At 40.4% G+C, this 18,571-nt stretch overlaps 3 protein-coding genes across 3 annotated transcripts; 2 read left to right on the top strand and 1 right to left on the bottom strand.

The window, feature by feature from the left end:
- The first annotated feature begins 472 nt into the window (after positions 1 to 472).
- Positions 473 to 4,258, top strand: Kots (Kotsubu). Its single transcript, XM_036816787.3, has 5 exons — positions 473 to 658; positions 1,292 to 2,765; positions 2,826 to 3,580; positions 3,650 to 3,846; positions 3,903 to 4,258. Exons 1-5 carry the CDS (start codon positions 525 to 527, stop codon positions 4,052 to 4,054), a joined length of 2,712 nt encoding a protein of 903 aa, XP_036672682.3. The 5' UTR covers positions 473 to 524; the 3' UTR covers positions 4,055 to 4,258.
- Positions 4,259 to 4,498: 240 nt separating this feature from the next.
- Ipp (inositol polyphosphate 1-phosphatase) lies at positions 4,499 to 7,082 on the bottom strand. The gene is made up of 2 exons (XM_017089246.4): positions 6,446 to 7,082; positions 4,499 to 5,329 (listed from the first exon to the last, which is right to left on the bottom strand). Exons 1-2 carry the CDS (start codon positions 6,933 to 6,935, stop codon positions 4,695 to 4,697), a joined length of 1,125 nt encoding a protein of 374 aa, XP_016944735.3. The 5' UTR covers positions 6,936 to 7,082; the 3' UTR covers positions 4,499 to 4,694.
- Positions 7,083 to 16,803: 9,721 nt separating this feature from the next.
- Positions 16,804 to 18,507, top strand: LOC108020843 (hepatoma-derived growth factor). The gene has a single exon (XM_017089230.4). It carries the CDS (start codon positions 16,910 to 16,912, stop codon positions 17,921 to 17,923), a length of 1,014 nt encoding a protein of 337 aa, XP_016944719.4. The 5' UTR covers positions 16,804 to 16,909; the 3' UTR covers positions 17,924 to 18,507.
- Positions 18,508 to 18,571: the final 64 nt, after the last annotated feature.

The following is an 18,571-nucleotide window of genomic DNA, read 5'->3' as shown; positions in this document are numbered from 1 at the left end:
TTATACAATAAATCGAATGTATAGTCACTGACAAAAGCTAAATATCAGTGTTTCCGGTGTTCTTACTCTTACGTTGGTGCTATCTCCCTCTTTTAGTGGTACTTACGTGGCTCTTACATTTGCTGACACTTACGTTTCTGGCTAAAATAGCGATAACAGCGATATATCAGGTAAAAAATATCACGATATATATATTTTTTTCACATCCCTAGCTGTGGTAAAGCGCGTGTTTCCCGAAGCTTGAAATTCAAATAAATAAATAACAAAAGTACAACGCAGGCTCGTTTGAAAAATACTTCCGATCGAGAGAAACACAGTAGTTAAAGTGAATAACTTTCTAAGTGCGTGAAAATCGTTAATTCTCGCATAGTTTTACCACTAGGCGTTTCTGGGAAAAAGTTCCGTTATTCCGCCATTTTCGCTATCCTCTTTTTCGGTTAACCGTTCATTCATAAGTTCTTGCGAAGTGCGTTTTAATTCTTTCCAAACTTTTCGATAAAACTTGTGATTAAAAATTCCGGAAAATGGAGGAAATGTCGTGCGTAGTCTGTGGAAACCCATCGAGTTTGATGTGCCAAAGGTGTGGAGAACCGTATTGCAAGGAAGGATGCCAAAGGTTGGATTGGCAGAGGCACAAGCACGTTTGCATCATCATGCCGTGAGTAAATTAATGAAATAATGAATAGTGAATTAATGCTATGAAAGAATGGGACTACGGGGAAAAACTCTGAATTTTATTCCTCATTTACAGATTCTGGTAAAAAAAAACCTTTTCTATCGATAATCCCTTTTATATGGCTGTTTCTACAGGCGCGGTCAGAAAAATGGGACAGAGTGGAAATAGTTTGCAATGATCTGAACTCTATATCTTTACCAACAATCCTTACGTATCCTTACAATAATTTGTTACTTACAAAAGTTTGGAGATTTAGGGAAATACTTAGCAAATTGTTATAATGAAGTAAAACCAATCCAATTATTATTTCAAAGATAATTTCTGTCGATATTAGTGGTAAGAAAAATCATAATTATGAGTAGAAACGAGCTCGGGAATATTCCAGAAAATGTTTTGACGCCCTTTTCTTGTCCATATGTTAAACTAAAAGAATGCATGATCGAAATTTTGAGCTTAAAATCTATTTTAACATGGTAAAGCTACTTACGTATGTAGTTTGAATTCAAATGTGGTAAACTTATCTGATATCTAAAAAAATATTCCAGTAAAAATTAGTAAATAATTTCGACTTAAATTATGATTTTTAATTTTGTTATGTTTTATAATATTTTCCAGGCCCTTGGTTGCCTACAGGCCTCTTCAGCAGCCACCGAATCCCATCAAGAGTTTAGAGACCGCTGTCTCTAATGTTTCGCTGGCTAAAGCTCCGACCAAAACGCCAGTTCCTACTCCAAAACCAACTCCATCACCGATGCCCATTGTGGATCTGCCCACTCCTGTCATCCCAACGGAGCCGGAACTCTCGGAAAATTGGCGCGATCACCTGCTGCCAAAAGGCGAGGAGTTCTTCGAGTGCCGCGTGACCTTCATGGAATCGGATGGACCCATCTGGGTGGTGCACGTGGCCAATGTGGAGAGTATGGAGCGTTTGACGGACAACATGCAGCGCTGCATGCAGAACCAGAAGCTAATCCGCATGCAAAATGTGAAGGAGGACACCCTGGTGGCCATCAATGTGGACAATAAGGTTCACCGCGGTCAGGTCCTGACTGTCAGCGATGAAAAGGAAGAGGCCGATGTACGCTTGATTGACTATGGCCTGGTGGTGGGCACACACTTCCGGGATATCTATTCCGTTGTGCCCAAGATGGCCGAGTTCAAGGCCTTTGCTTTCCGGGTGAAATTGCCCACAAACACTGGGGTTCAGGTCAATAAAAACTTGACTCTTCGATTGCTGGGAACCAAAACCCACACCGGCGTTTACCACGTCCACATGAAGCCCAAGATGACCATACCGCTCAATCTGCCCATGGAGATGCTGCAGCTGAACCCGGAGGTTAAAGTAATCCGGGTCTTTGAGAAAAGCGCAACAAACAACGAGCCGCAGGTGGCTCTTCTCCAGATCAACGTGATGGACCACGTAAACACGGACTTGAATGCCAGCCTGGCCGGAAAGCCGGGACAACCGTTCACGGGACCCTTTCCCGAAGAGAAATGCACCTTCTTCGTGGCCGCCCGCACCAAGGACGGCTATCGACGCGCCTTCCTATTGGATCACATCGTGAAGCCCACGCCCACATTCTTGGTTTACGAAATGGATGAGGGACGAGTTTCGGTCACCACCGAGCTGAGTCGCATTCCCAGCGAGCTACTCGGTCTGCCCATCCGAGTGTTTGCCGCTCAGCTAAAGGACTCGGTTCCGAAAGAGCTTGAGACTGATGGCTCAGATCTAACGGTCAAGTTCAAGTTGGATAATCCGCCACCCAAGGAAAAGTTACGCGCCGCCAACGCTGCCTTGCTGGCCAAGGGCGAGCAGCTTTGCATGGCCCGGCTGAGCACGTTCCTCGGTCAGATTTCTGACCTAGGCCACAAGTTCTGGCGCGAACCCATCGACAAAAATGATACCGTATTCATCACCCATGTCGTTAGTTACAAGGAGCTGTACATAAGCTCTTCGAATACCAAGCAGTATGCTTCGATCTTCAAGCGTCTGGAGTCGAAGTGCACTCCCATCCAGGAGTCCAGCGAGATATCAGTTGGCTGCATCGTACTGGTTGCCTCAAAGACACTTGGACACTTCCGGGGCGAGGTCAGTAGATAGTGAATCTTTTCTATTTGGATTGTATAAGTAACCCTTTCCTCATTGCAGGTATTGAGCACTGACGACGGGATCTATAATGTAAAGAACGTTGATACGGGTGCCACCAAAAATGTGGAATTGACTTCGATGCGCAAGTCCTGCCGCTTCCTGGAGAATCTTCCCGTATGCCTGATGCGCGTTCAGTTAAAGACCGTAAGCAATATTCCGGATGCAGCCGTGCCAGCAAACAATGCGGCTATCCAGATGTTGCACAAGCTGTGTGCCCAGGAGGAAATGCTTAAACTGGAGATGGTAGATGAGGGTACCTCGACTGTGGACCTGCTCTCCAGTTCCGGCGATCAGCCCTCTTTGGTGACTCGAATGCTGCCACTGATGTTCACGCCCGTGCAGGAAAATGCTGCTCCGCCAAAGGCACTTCTAACTCCGGCAACATCGCCGGTTGCTATGCCGGAGAAACGCAAGAAACCGGCACCAGTTCTACTGGAGGCTGCTAGAGATCTGCCTCCGCTGCCGCTCTCCCCTCCGGAGTCTCCTCTTCCTGTTAGGCGGGAGGAATCGACAAATGGGGGCAGCCAAAAGTCTTTCGAACGCTTCTTTTTCAATGCTATGCCCAAGAATCTGGTTCCCGTGGGCAACAAGGTCAGCATTATCGTCCTAAACGCTGGTGACTTGACACAAACTGGTTACATCACCGCCTGCTTCTTTAAGCACGGAAAGGAGGCCGAGGATTTCCAAAATCTTCTCAATTTGGTAACGAAACAAGGAGCGTGCGATCACAACGTTGTTCCGGGTTATGTGCCGAAGTAAGGATCTCTTAAATGTTTACATATGGTGCTTTTTCGACAATATTTTTACGTCCTTACTTTTTGTAGCGTTGGCGAGATTTGCTTGGCGCTCTTCAGCGAAGACAAAAACTGGTATCGCGGAGTTTGCCAGGAAGTTAAGGAGAACAAAGCAAAGATTTTTTACTGTGATTTTGGCAACTTTGAATATGTGGATGTGAAAAATCTTAAGCCGATTTCGGAGGATCTGCTGAAGGGCATCTATGCCACAAAGTGCTATATAGATGGTATACAATCACATTTAATTTGCCATGCAGCCTTCTTATTAATCTTATAATTTCAGGCTTCGACAAGTCGAAGAATTTTGCCGCCTTGCAACATTTCCTCGTCCACCAGAGTGGTGTCCAATGTGAAGTTAAGGATGGTCCAGAGCCCGACACGCGTCTCATCACGATTCCCAATCTGCAGACCATACTAAAAACACCAACTGCCTAGTTGAACGCGAGTTTCGACTTCAAGTTACTGACAACATGGATCGCATTCCTTATGTTTTATAGTATTAAGTGTTTACCAAAAGTGTATTTTCGAACAGGATATTGATTATCATTCGTTTTCTTTGTAAAAGTTTCCTTTAAGACATTTTCTTCAGGGTCTCAGGCGATCATTTAATACATTCTTATGCCATTCACATTTTCACAATTATAATTTTTTTACTATTCTGTAAACTTAAGCTCATAAGATTGAGTCGAATTGTAGGAGCTTAAGCTTAGAAATCGTATTATGAAAAATATAATTGGACTATTCCCTATTGACCACTACCAAACTCGCATAAGAATTGAATAGCGGAAAAACTTTTCTTTCTCAATAAAATTCAAATTAAATACAGTTGATAACAAAATCGAAGAGATGGTTTTCGTCGTTAGTAAAACACATGTTGGGTTCACTGGAAATCAATTTTTTTAATAAAGCCATATATTTTTCTATACGAAACAATTTCAATTACATATAAATTTTCATGGAATAGTTTTTGTACCGAAGTTTCTATTCTCTACAATTCGACTCACTCTTAGTCATTCTACACCAAGTCAATTACAACAGCAATAATGAGATTACAACACATCAATAACAACAATATTCATTGCTCGCACAGTTTGGCTAGCAGCTCCTCCACAACATTGACATTGCGCACAGAGATGATACCACCTGCGTTTCGCTTCCAATCAGGGTCGGTTTCAGAGTCCTCCATCAGGTACTTTAATGAAACGGCCTTTTGCTCCGCCACACTGGCTGTGTAATCCAGGACATCTCCGCCGAGGGCTCTTAGAATGGCCTGAGGAGCACAAGTGTCCCACTTGAAGGTCGATCCCTTGCTGAGCAGATACACATCCACTTCGTGGGTGATCACCTTTAAAGCCTTGTGGCCCGCACCAGCAGAGAAGGCAAACTCGTAGCCCAGATCGAGGAAGCGCTGAAGGATGTCGGACTGCTCGGAGCTGGAGAAGATTCCCAAACGACGGTTCTCGTCGCGCGCCTCGAAATCGCAGTTGTGGGCCTGTAACGTGGGAAGGCACACGCCCCAGAACATCGAGGAGCTGTACACGTTCTCCTCCAACTTGTCTCCAAAGGGCTGGGCCACCACTCCAATTACCGGCACTCCGGTGTCCCGCTCGTAGACGCCAATCAGCACGGTGACGCAGTCCAGGCCAGTGGAGGTAATGCCGGGGAAGTCGGTGAACATGGTGTCGCCCGAAATGTACTCGGCAGTGGCATCTAAATGGGGGACAAAATATAAACGGAGTTTTAGTTTTGGATCAGTCAAAAAAACAAATTATAAACAACATATGTATGTACGTATAGTAGTTATACCCGTTACTCGTAGAGTAAAAGGGTATACTAGATTCGTCGGAAAGTATGTAACAGGCAGAAGGAAGCGTTTCCGACCCCATAAAGTATATATATTCTTGATCAGGATCACTAGCCGAGTCGATCTAGCCATGTCCGTCTGTCTGTCTGTCCGTCTGTCCGGATGAACGCTGAGATCTCGGAAACTATGGGAGCTAGGCTATTGAGATTTGGCGTGCAGATTCCTGAGCTTCCTACGCAGCGCAAGTTTGTTTCAGTAGACTGCCACGCCCACTCTAACGCCCACAAACCGCCCAAAACTGTGGCTCCTACAGTTTTGATGCTAGATAGAAAATTTTAACTGAAATGTAATGTTCTCATCAATACCTATCGATTGACCCAAAAAAAAGTTTGCCACCCCCACTTTAACGCCCACAAACCGCAAAACCCTGTGACGCCCACAATTTTTATGCTAGATAAAAAATTTTAACTGAAATGTATTGGCCTCGTCAATACCTATCGATTGATCCAAACAAAAATTTGCCACGCCCACTCTAACGCCCATAACGCTTAAATCTGTATACCGCCGGTAGGTGGCGCATTTTAATCTCGCTTTGCTGCTTGCATATCTCCATTTAGCTGAGTAACGGGTATCTGATAGTCGAGGTACTCGACTATAGCGTTCTCCCTTGTTTAAAGATTGTTTCTTATACATTGATTAAAAAGGATGACGGCCTTCGTACTATCTATCTCAAATCTAATATTCTAATCTAGTTTCTTAGTATTATTATTTTTATTTTGTGTGTTCCGCTGTGTTATGATTAATAGTGAAATGAGGTACATACATACATATGTATCTATACAGAAAAATAGGAATAAACAAACAAGCATTGCCATAAACAAATATAGTTCTGAACAGTACGCGTATAGTTCTTAGAAATATAACGCTAGCCTATAATGTTTCTGGAATCCCACCTGATATGAGATTAAATTGGTCTATATATGTGCATATATCCCGTAAAAACAGTTCTAGTAAAAGCCTACCAATGGGATCGATCCATATGCCCAAATTGGCGTAGTCCAGTTCCTCAGGCAGTTGGGGAATCTCGCCAAGCTTTTCGCTGCTGAAGTTGACCTCTTGGTGCACCTCTTTGGCCAGGGCACTAGCGGCGCCTTCGTGCCCACTGAGGACAGCCTGGAGACAGGAGGCGGTGTCCTCCTCACTGGATCCCACTGCAATCGTGACACTTTCGCCCAGTTTATTGGTGAAGTTGGGCGATTCCTCGCCCAGGATTGCCTCCTGCATGGCAGGAAAAAGCGCCCCCACCTCGTGCTTGATTGTCTCCTGGATGAGGACATCGGCCAGGGTCTTAAAGTCATGCTCGAACCGCTCGTTGGCCTCCGATCCGCTCTTCTCCTGCACCAGCAGTCCCAGAAGTTCCTCGTTGGAGCGACATGTCCTGGCGATGTTGGCCGCCTTCTCCGCACAGTTGATCAGCACGCGCAGCAGATTTGCTTGTTCCTCCGCACTCATCCTGACCCTGGTGGCTTCTGTGGCCTATTTGGGTTCCATTTCCACACTTTTATGGCTTTTCCTGTGGTAATTGGTAAACACTAGGCGTATGCGCAATTTTTGGGCTGTCGTCAGCACGTAACGAAACGTAAGTGTCAAAAAACGTAAGGGACAGCTGTGAATTTTTGGGGCTTCTGGTTTAGTAGGGTAGTGGCGGTTTTATGCCTTGAATACCAGTACTCCTTCCTTAAGCCACAGAACATTTTGAAACTACCGCCAACTGGTCACACTCTACTGAATACCAAATACTGAAAAATATAAATACTAAATGGCGCGCGAAATTCAAAAGTGAAATACCATTAAAATTAAGAAAGTTCGAACGCAGACGAGCGCTCTAATTATAAGTTAGCTCATATAAAAGAATAAATAGATAAAAGTAAAATAACACATTAAAACACTTAGTATATAAGATGATATACAGCTAAATTTTAAGCTTTTACCAAGTAGTAATTTTCTAAGGTAAAAGTATCTCTCAGCATAATAAATAAATATTCCCTATTAATGGCCTTAATAAATCATACAAAATATTAAAACCATTTGGGGTGTACACCAACATCACAGTAATGTTCTACCTTATTATGATACTTTCAGATCACTAATGAAACCGGGCCCAAAAATGATGAGGTTAATTGAGGACCTCCTTCTAATTACAGCCGAAGGTTTTCAAGTTCTAGTTTTTCGAGCAGCTTTCACATCTTTATTGGAGCAACGTTAATTGGCAATTAAAAATTACGCACTCACCGCCCCTTGAGGATCTCTTGGCAACAGCCATGAATCATGGCCAGAAGGGGGGAGTCCATGCATTTTTTAGGGCTTTGTTCCTGCTGCGACTGCTGCATAATTTGCACCCGATCTTATCAACGGGCACCGCTAATGATTCGCATTAATGATGCTCCCAACATGGCCCACTCCCGCTCTCCACCCAATCTCCCTGCATCGCAGGATGTATCCCATGTATTTTGGCTTACGCACTTTGGCATCTTTTGAAATGAGACCATCAATCAGTTTGTGGTAGTCGCCGTTGCATCCCATTCTCCTTTTCTCTGCCCTGCGCTGCTGCATTTGCATATAAATTGCTGCTAATGTCGCGCTATCAAAGTGACTGCATCAATGCGGCATTCCTGCCATGCTTGGGCCATTCCCTGTTCCTTAACTCGAGCTTCCTGCACACGAAAAAAATAGTTACTAAAATTAAATTTAAAAAAATGACTATAAAATTAAACATATTTAAAAATATAGAATATAACGAGTTTGATTTTGGATTTATTCAGCAATTTTGTCTTAATAGAATGAGAGCAAAACACCAAATAATATAAATATTAAAAATAAATTTTGTAGAAAGACTATTTCCTACTGTTTGTCTAGGAAAAACGGTGTTATTTTTATACTTATAGATAGATAATGTTATATGTCACAGAAAAAACAAAACAAATAATTCGAACAGTTTTCAAATATATTCTGAAAAATGTTTCAAAGTATTTATTTTTTTTTAACATTTAAGATTTTGTATTGAATTCATGTTTATATTGACTTGTATTTAGGTATATAAGTAAAAGGTCAGTTAAAAATATTATTACTCGTGATATAAAAAAAATAAACAAATATATAAGAACATTTTTAGTAAAAGGAAGTTCTACAATTTCGAAGGAATTTAAGAAATGTAATCCAAATTTTTTTAGAGTGTGTGAGTCCTCCCTTCCGCCAGTTGGCCCTCGGGCAGGAGCTCCTCTTCATTCCGCTGAAACGCTTGGCTTATGCTAATTTTTTCCCAGGCCATTGATGTTTGGATAAGGTCTTGATGACTTTGCATAATTTACGCTGCAGCCGCAGCCACATTTCGGCTGCTTTGGGTTAATTTTTCACTCAACCACGTTTACCATTTTAATGTGTTAATATTCATGGAGAAACAGCACCAGTCGGCCAACAATAACAATCTTGGCCGCCTGCGACTGGTGACGTTTCAATTTGCCCGTTGCATGATCTTTGGCCAAACGATTTTTCAAACAGCCCCCGAACCTGTGGGCATTTATCAACAGCTCCAACGAGGCATTTGTCATCCCCCATTTTTTTCAAGAGTCCGGTACATCCCAATTTCAAGTTTGGCGGTACATTTTCCAAAAAAAAAAAATGTATATTGTTTAAAAAGAATATGTGTACAAAAGACTTAATGCACAATCAAGCAAAAAAGCTGTGATATTAATACAAAAATTTTGCCAACCTTAAAATACACTACTGTGAAGATAAGTTATTAATAAAATTATTTAAAAGTAGGCGGATAATTATTATTAAAAAACTTTTCCTGTGTGGGTTCATGTTTTTAATATTTTTACAGAGACTATATGTAAATGAAATAAAATCAAATGCAACATATTTCTATTAATTTTATGCGTTTTGTATTAAGGCATTCCATAAAAGTATGCAGATTAATATTTTTATTATTTATTTACAATACTATTATAATTAAATGTTTGTAGAATTTTTGGTTAAATATTTTTCTATTTTTTTAGAGACGAAATGTAAATTCTATGAATGCAAATGTTAATAATTTCCATTATTTTCATGGCAGGTTTGTGTCCTAAGTCTTTTGACGGACATTAGTTAAATTGCTTAAATCACCGGCTGCTTTGTTTTCGCCCCTTTCACATTTAACTGCCTTTTAATTAATCGCCCGAGTTGAACAAATTCTTAATGAGTCTTTAATTAATTGCCAAAGCGAAATGTTCGACGCTCTCGAAACACGAGAATATTTACATTTTATGGTGACTTGATTTCAGTGATGGCTGTGGTAAGATCGGTCCCTCCCTCCACCAATCGCGTGGCTCCACCCCTGAGGTGTTAAAAACGGGTTTTGGACGCTTCCAAAAATTAGTTGGCTCTTTTGTCCGTCGTTGGCTTGATTATTTTGGATGTTTTATTAATACGAAATGCCACAACAAGCCCAACAAATGTCGAATGGTAGGTCTTAAGTTATGCGTGTGCGCTTCATTAGTTAGTCTAGCGGTTTAGGCGATTTAATAGGGGGGAGTGTGGGTATTGAAATAAAAGAAAACATCAACATTATTAAGCCATCGTTATGGCCAGTCAAGTGCAACGGGGCGTATACGTGTTGTGGGCTTTCAATTGGCTCAATTGCCAGCGCCCACTCATCCGCAATATTCTAGCTTCTAGCCCAGCTCTTCTTCTTTTGGCCATCTTCGATTTGCCAGCCTGCAGCAAAAAACTGGATTGCATCCGAAAATACTCTCCCCTCTTTCCCGTCCCAATTTCCCCCGGTTTTTCCGACCTGTCCATGCGGTTTAATTTATGCGCTTGAAGGTGTTTGGCTTTTTACACTCATTGGCAGCTCACTTCCTCGTCGCTTTCCACCGATTCGGGCCTTGAGTAATTGGCTTGTGGGGAAAAATTTCATTCATATTTGCATTTGCCAGTTAATTGTTTACATTTCGCCAAGCATGCGAAGGGAGTGGCTCTTAGATGACCAATTATACACCATATCCCGCGGCTAAATATGGATCTATGCGAGAGCTATTGAACTGGCATTAGTCTTCGGAAAGCCATTATAGAAGTTATGGTGGAAGCGGTTGGACGAGGGAAATTGGACAAGTTAAACTAATTTTAGGAGAAATTTAAATGCTCAAAGTCAAGGCTGAAAAGCTCTTGTAAATAGAGTACAATATTTTAAAAGGCTATATACATTTTTTATATTTTGACTTGTTATGATGTCAATTATTTGAGATTTTTTAATAAATGTAGGTTTTATAAACGATGTTTTTTTTTTAATGAACTATTATTTTTAATTCCAGTAGTTTGAAATTGCAATTATTATACAATTAAATTTATTTTAAAATGTATTTATTTGTAATATGTGTAAAACTGAAATGCATCTGCATCATATAATACATTTTAATAAGTACATTACAAAACTCTTTAGTCACTGAAATTGTAGGTGACATTTCACTGAAAAACCCATGAATTTGGATCCCCACCTGAAGATACCCTTATCCCCCACAGAAGCCGATCCACTGATCCATTGGCCAGCACAACAGAAACGGCTCCTGCCACCGCATGTGTCCCATTGTGATCGTGTTCGTTTTGGGCCCAACTTTTGACCAGCGATCCATACAAGAGCGGAAGCGTGAAATTCACAAATGAAAAAAAAAAACATGGGCCAATAATACAGATACAGATACAATAACAAATACAAATCTGTTTGGCCATTGCCTGGGCCAGTGGGCTATAAATTTTATGCATTTTGCGCATAGTTTGCCATTTTGCCACTTTAACATTATTGTTATGATGATAAGCGAGCCACAGTCGGAGGCATGGGGCAGGAACAGCAAAAGAAACAGAAACGGACCCTGGTCCAGGCAGAGATCGTTCCGGGCCCCGGTCTTATGACCAAGACTCTTCTCCAACCGAGGTCCCACCTCTTTCCATGTCCAAGTGTCCAGCTGTCTGGCCATAACGCATCCTGCCTTCTGCACTGCAAACAAATTATATGTTTATAAAAATATTCAATCATAAAAGGTATAAGAAATACTATATTTAATTAGGTACAAATACAACTGATTATCATCATTATGGTAAGATTAACGAGAACTTGTTATACATTGTAAGATATGTATAAATATTTCATAGTGAACATCTTAAATGTGCTTTAATAAAACTAAAATTGAAAACTTTAGAACATCTTTCCAAAGGCGTAAATTTTATAAGAATTTTAACAAATTGGTTATCTTAAAAACTCTCTTTAATAACAAGTTATATTTTATAATTATAGTTATTAAGTGAAAACTATTTAACACTTTTTTCAAATTACCCTTGATTTTTAAATTTTAAATATTGGTTTTAGAGCTCCAACAATATGTTTATATAGTTAAAAGTCTATATTAAAGGAAGGGACTTGATGTGATATGATATGGTTTTCATTTCCCATATAATATCAAAAGACAACCCCTTTTCTCGCCGTGTACTCCGCTCTGTCTGCGGCTGTTTGCTGATCTCCAATGCGATCTCCGTCTTGTTTGGCTTTCCTCCGTATTTAAAACCATTTCATTTTCTGGGGGCCAAAGTGTGAATATAATTTAATGTGTACGAGTCGCAGTCCTGCAGTTTGGCTGCCCATCTGGGTGCGCGATTTTCAATATCGCAGCTTGTCCCTGCTGCAGAGCGATTATTTATTGTGCTTGATTGGTTTTCAAGTGATCATAAAGTAAGTGATCGTTGGCGCTGTCCGTTGGCATTGAGTGGCCCCTTCTCTGGCGTTAATATGTAGATTTGGAGGCGTAGATTTATGTCCCGCGGGGCGGGAGTGGGAGTGGGAGAAGGTCTGGAATCGGAATTGGTATAGGGATTCACCCGAGTCGAGTGGGCGGGCGCAGTAATGAATTTGGGGCGGCGACGGGCTCATCGTGGTATTTTCCTGGGTCATCCGCATCCTGCTCGAACTCCAGGGAATGGCCTCCAACATTTTAACATTTAATTGACATTGATGATTGCCCCAGTGGACAACTCGACGAGAACACGTTTCCCAGGTAGCAAGTCCGTCTGGTCTCTAAACGTGTGCCCCGCATACGAAAACTACCAGGGAATTATTAATTTTCATATCGGAGCGGAGCTATTCGCATATGTCAGCTGTGCTCGCCATCAACTTGAACTGGACATGGACATGAAGAAGACGTACGAAATAAATTCTGTGGCACTTGCAGACAGCCAGCAGACAAGGCCATGGGTGTGCACAGCAGCGGGAAAAATAATAGTAAATAGTAAAGCTACGTTCAAAACTTGTTTTGAAAAAAAACCTTTCAAAGGAGTAATTAAAATAAAATTAAACACCACACTACCTTAAATAATTACCTAAAAAACAACTCAATCAAAAAACATAACTTTTTGTATCATATATTTAAAAAAAAACAAACTTTTTGAAACCCAACAGAAATTGGTATAGTATAAAATGTACTTAACACATATCATTCAAACAATTAATTTTTTTAAGCCTTGTAAAAGTTTTTTTTTTGAACGTATTAGACTGGATATTAAAACAATTATATATTTTCTTGTTAAATTGAAAATTTTTTAGATATGGATTTTTATGCATTTTGTGGGTCACTACCCCAAGATTTATAAAGAAATTTGAATTGTTTTAAAGGAACCCTAAATAACCAGTGGGTAACCGACTTAATATCAATTTTTAAAACTTCCTACAAAATATTTTACATATTGCATTATGGATTTATAAATTATTTTTTCACAGCTTTTACATTTCTCAATTAATTTGATCAAACTTGTGAAACATTGACAGGGGCTTTTTTTTGCTGGACCGACAGTTTGGCAATAAGTCATAGGTGTAGTAAAGGTGATCCTATTGATGGCATTTCTCTTTCTTTGGGGGAAAGATTGCGTTGCTAGGCGCAATCATTCAAAATTTCTCTATTGGGCTCAAAGAGTTAAATGTCTGAAATCAACGCCAACTCATTGGTGCTGGAACCTGGCCGGCTTTGTGTTTTGTTTTCCGCTCAGTTTGGCTTTCTTCGGCGCGGCTTTGTTGGTTGTGTGTTTTGTTTTCGCTTCTTTAAATGAACGTTATTAAGCAGATGTTTATCGCTGAGTGATTTATTCATTAAAAAAACATTTATTAGCTAGAAACAAGCCGGTGTGTGTGCGTGTATCCACTCGACTCACACCCCAATCCGCCGCATTCACAACTCACATTCACATTCACCATTATCCATATGGCCTGGTTCGCCTCGCCGCCTCATTTGTGCCGCATTAAAATGCAAAAGCGTGTTTGTTCCTGGAAAAACTGCAAAAGCCCCCCTGTTTTTAATTTTCTTCTTTTTTTTTTTATCAAATTGCGGGTGTGGACTGGAGAGCCAGCTGCTGAGGCGTGCGGCTTTGTTTTATGAACTTGCATATTTTCACAATTTTCCACAGTTGTGTTCCCTGGTGTTTGTGCGTGCGTTTTAATCACTTAATTAGAGAGCCACTTAATTGACTCGGACTCTTGGCGAATTACGTATGCAAACAATCGATGTGCGAGTGTTGCAGGAAATGGGCATCGGGTGGTCGAGTTCGTGTCTTAAGTCTTTTGTTCAGCGGTGCCTGGCAAGGCAGTTGAAAGGTGGAGTTTTCCCAATAAGAAAACCATGCTTGGATTATAAAATATATACTTAATTACCCCGATAAATGGCTGTGAATATTGTATTTATTATATTTTCTGTATTTTTTTTTTAATGAGGTGTACTTGAGCCCTGGGAAAACTACAATTATTTTCTTTAATCACATTACAAAATAAAATTATTAATTATATATTTAAAGTGTTATACTTTTCTACAAACGCATTATAATAAATATAGGTAAATTCTATAATAACGTTATTTAATTTTATTTATTTTAAAATTGATCTTCAAATCATTTAAATAAAAATTAAAAACATTCCTACCAATATCGATTATGAGTTTTCCTTCTCTCCACACTCATCAAAATCAAGGTGTGACTTTATTTCCTAGTTAGGTTTCATCTGGTTATCGCTTAACTGATTTTGATTGCCTCCCATGTTCCCGTTTAACTCGTTCTTGTGGAGCACAATTAGCCATCGGAGCCATTCATTAGCCCCATTGCCTTTCCTCCACGAAACCTGTTGATGAGCCGAACCTGATGGCATTGCCCGATTTCCCCAGTTTTGATTGCATGTCCCCAGTTGCCATTTAGAGAGGGACACACCCATCGAATCGCTCGATTGCAGTGGGAAATCGCTGCCACAATGCAGACATTTCAATTAGCATTTGGCTAAACATAAGGTAAACAATCTGGCCAATTCGCCGATGCAAACCGATTCAAGTCAATTAAGCCAATAAAGTGGTACAAACTGATTCGCAGATGGTAGCATAAATACTTGTTAGTCGCCATAGTCGTCGTGGGTTAATCACTCGGTACTCGGCGCTCCTCTTAAAAAAAAGCTGCCACTCTTTCCAACTGAAAGACTTGCCTTGGTGGCTTCTTCTGGCTTTTGGTGTCATAAGGAAGCGTCCAAATGATTCATAATTTATGCCTGCCTGTCGTTGCCATGGCCATTGCCATTCCCTATCCCATTCTCGTGCCCATTCCTATTCCCAATCCTATTCACTGCTTTCGTTACTTAATTTTTCCAACTTAACGCTCTGGCTTGTGCCCGTTGGCCTGGCTTCCTCCTTCCCTGAGTAAACGTAAGCGTAATGCATTTCGGGATTGCACAGGGAAAAATCCTATTTTAATTGAAACAAATTTTACAATAAGTTCTGAAACCCTTCTTTAGTTCTGAAAAATCGGTTCAATGTTAAATTCTCTAATTAGAGATGAAGTGCCCCCGTTTTGCGGGACTACTTTTGACTTGGAAAACAAAATCAAGAGCATTTTCGTCTTGATTTCAAGAACAATATTTCTAAAATAATGGATTCATGACTTCTTTTCGTCAATTTTTTATTTATTTTTATTTTTTGTAGATGCAGTATATTTACATAAATATTTTTCTTTGAGGTTTCATTAAAATATTGTACTCATGCATTAATATCCAGTTTTTGAGGCCACTTTTCAGAGTGTAAAAAATGCGTGGACGTCGACGTTGTGGCTGTCGTTTGTCTGGTCCGATGATAGTTGAAAAAATTACTTACAAATTACATGCGTAGCTTATGCCCCCGTGCCGCCTTCAGCCTTCGGTTGTCTTAATGTGCAGGAAAATGCAGGAAAATTCGGGGTGGGGAAAAGGAACGGGCTGCCGGGTATTAGTGTTGTGGGTCTCGTGGCCGGATCGTAAATTGCATTTTCCAATTGAATTCTGAGCACTGACAGTCGGCCGAGGTCGACGAAATACCCTCAAAATAAAAATGGTTGACCAAAGAAAACTTCAATTTTTCCTTAACTTGGATCTATTTTATTTCCCATCGTTAACGCCATATTGCCGCCAAGTGACGAGCTCATTTGCATATAAATATTGTTGTAATTACACCTGGTAAATAACGCAATTTTGCCATTTTTATAGACCATGCTTGTGCTTAATTAAAATTATTATAATTGAGTTAAGCGAATGGAGGGCGGAGGGCTTAGTAGAATTTCGCATGGCTTTAAATGCAGCACGGAACATGGCCATAAAGTGTAGCTGCGTTTAGCTTAAACAAGTCGACAATTTAAAAAGCCAATTTGCGCATAATACGACGAACGTGAGCGAAAATTTAAAACAGAACTGCACACGCACAGAGGCGGGGAATAAAATAAAAATAAAAGAAGCCCATTGCAGGTAGCGTGTTGTGCAAATTTCTACGCAAATGACCATTAATGCAAATGCTGTTTGCTCATTAAAGAAACATTGCCCGCCCACTCAAATGACCTAAATTCGTTTGCTATTCGAACTGGTGGTTTGCCTGAATGTATTCGAGCATTAACCATAGCTTGAGTTGTTTTTGTGGAGTTTGGAATATTAAAACTGGATTTTTCTTAAAATTTAAAAATCCTATGCATTTTCAAAAATATTAATTTGTATTTCTTTCAACAGCGTTTTCCACAAAACTTTTTAAATATTTTACTTGCTTTGCTAGCTTTAACGAATTGTTTTTTTTAATTTTCTTGTTTCTGATAAGTTAAATTTCTGCTATATGTATTATGAAAATTGTTTATTGTTTAAAAATGCATGTTTTTAAAGCATTCAAAATTTAAACCAAACTTTATACCGTTTATCGATAAGGTGTGTGGTTTAAGACCGTAAATATACTGTCACCCGTGGAAATTCGGCGTTATTCAACACTAGCAAAACTTTTAGCGCACAACCATTTGACGATCTGGCAACGCCATCCAGATTCCAAGAAAACGATCGTGTCTCTTCTTCTTGCTGCCAACAAACTTTGAAAAACAACGCTCATAAAATTGGATTTTTCCTCGAAAATAAGACAAATAGAGAGCGAAAGATGGGACGTCATCGTGCAAGGAAGCCGCTTTTCACGATCGGCGACTTTGTGTTCGCTAAGGTGCGTGGGTATCGAGCCTGGCCAGCCCGCATCCTGAGCCGCGTCGGTTCCACGGCGTACAACGTGTACTTCTATGGCACCTGCAACCATGCCAAGGTGCCGCGCAACCAGATCTTCGACTTCGAGAGAAACCAGCGTCGCCTGGGCGTGTTCCGATCCAAGGGTTACGCCTGCAATCCCAATTTTCGGGGCGCCATGATCCACGCCCGCCAGGCATTCGCCAATCCGGAGATGGATTACGGCTACTACCAGCAGATGGCTGTAAACGAGGGCCATTGTGTCAATGCCGAGGATCTGAAAATGGACTACACGGTGGTCGATGTTTCCGCCAACCAGCAGAAGCAGAAAGAACAGGATGCCAAAGAGGAGGAGTGGATGAACCTGTTGATAGAGGACGACTCATCTAAGGATATCTCTACAGATCCGCTGGAAGGATGTGGTTCACACGAGCTGGACTCAAAGAACCAACCTGAGAAGCAGGTCTCCGTGGAGCTGAACTCAAAGGATCCACTGGAGGTGGACAACGTCGAAGAGTATTACTTAATGGCTCAGATTACTCCTTTAAAATCAGATAAGATTAAAGATCGTGATGCGAAGGTCACAACTCCAAAGGATCTTAAATTAATTTTGGAAGGGTTGGACCCGAAGGACTGGTCGGGGACCCACAATGAAGAGGGAGACACCTCCAAAGATCAGTTGGTAGACCCGGCGTCTTTAAAACAGAACCTAATGCCTCAGCTGGATGGTTTGGCTTCTGACGAAATGGACTTAAAGGCACAGGAGAAGGCTTCAAAAGAGTTAGTCGACAAGGACGTGCAGGAACTAATGGAAATGTTGGAGGATTACGAGGAGCAGGCTCGTAAAGAAGAGGATCAGGACTCAGAGAAGCAGAAACTGGAGGGGATGTATTTCATGGATCAGCCATTAAACTTAACCTGCCGTCGCCGATGCTAAATAATTCATGGAACAGCTTCCGCCAAACTATGAAAAGGTGATTTTTGTTTAGAATATGAAATGTTATAAACGCAGCTCTATTATGTTTCTCTTTTTCGTCATTGCTTAGACTAGATAACTATTCAAATGTTCTTAGAATTTATACATGTTCATATTATGTCGAACTTTCTTGTATTAGTTACTCAACATATAGATTAGGACCAACAAAATCGTAATATCTTGTTAAGGAATAATTTCTTTCGAAGTATATTGAAACTTAAAGCCATAAAATAGGAGACCAAATGTTACATAAAATCTACAAACAAAACTTAACAATGATTAACAAATTTAGGACCTTTAGATTTCACAAGCGTTGACAAACTTATTAAGCTCCTGAAAAATCACCTAAATTAATGGTATTAAATAGAAATGAACCATTGCTTACTTCTTCTCAATTACATTTTCGTTCTATGTTAGTCATAGCTTCATCTTTAAATATTATGAAAAGAACGAAAATATCTCAAATTCGAATAAAACTATATCTAAAAATGTTTTAGAATACTACATTTTGGTTTTTCAAAATTAAACTTCTTCATAAACATAAACCTGAGTTATGAGTTAAAGTCGTTGCAATTGAAGGAGTAGAAACGATGCAATGGAAATTTAAGC

This window comes from Drosophila suzukii, chromosome 3 (assembly GCF_043229965.1).
Source record: "Drosophila suzukii chromosome 3, CBGP_Dsuzu_IsoJpt1.0, whole genome shotgun sequence".
NCBI classification, from domain to species: Eukaryota; Metazoa; Arthropoda; class Insecta; order Diptera; family Drosophilidae; genus Drosophila; species Drosophila suzukii.
Note: the sequence above shows the minus strand (reverse complement) of the source record. Positions and strands in the feature narration are given on the sequence as shown.

Excerpts from the sequence above, each read along its gene's own strand:
- Kots (XM_036816787.3), top strand. The coding sequence starts at position 525 with ATGGAGGAAATGTCGTGCGTAGTCTGTGGAAACCCATCGAGTTTGATG. Across the intron at positions 2,766-2,825 it reads TTGGACACTTCCGGGGCGAG|GTATTGAGCACTGACGACGG; the intron begins GTCAGTAGATAG and ends TCCTCATTGCAG. Across the intron at positions 3,581-3,649 it reads GTTCCGGGTTATGTGCCGAA|CGTTGGCGAGATTTGCTTGG; the intron begins GTAAGGATCTCT and ends TACTTTTTGTAG.
- Ipp (XM_017089246.4), bottom strand. The coding sequence starts at position 6,935 with ATGAGTGCGGAGGAACAAGCAAATCTGCTGCGCGTGCTGATCAACTGT. Across the intron at positions 5,330-6,445 it reads CATATGGATCGATCCCATTG|ATGCCACTGCCGAGTACATT; the intron begins GTAGGCTTTTAC and ends TCCCCCATTTAG.
- LOC108020843 (XM_017089230.4), top strand. The coding sequence starts at position 16,910 with ATGGGACGTCATCGTGCAAGGAAGCCGCTTTTCACGATCGGCGACTTT.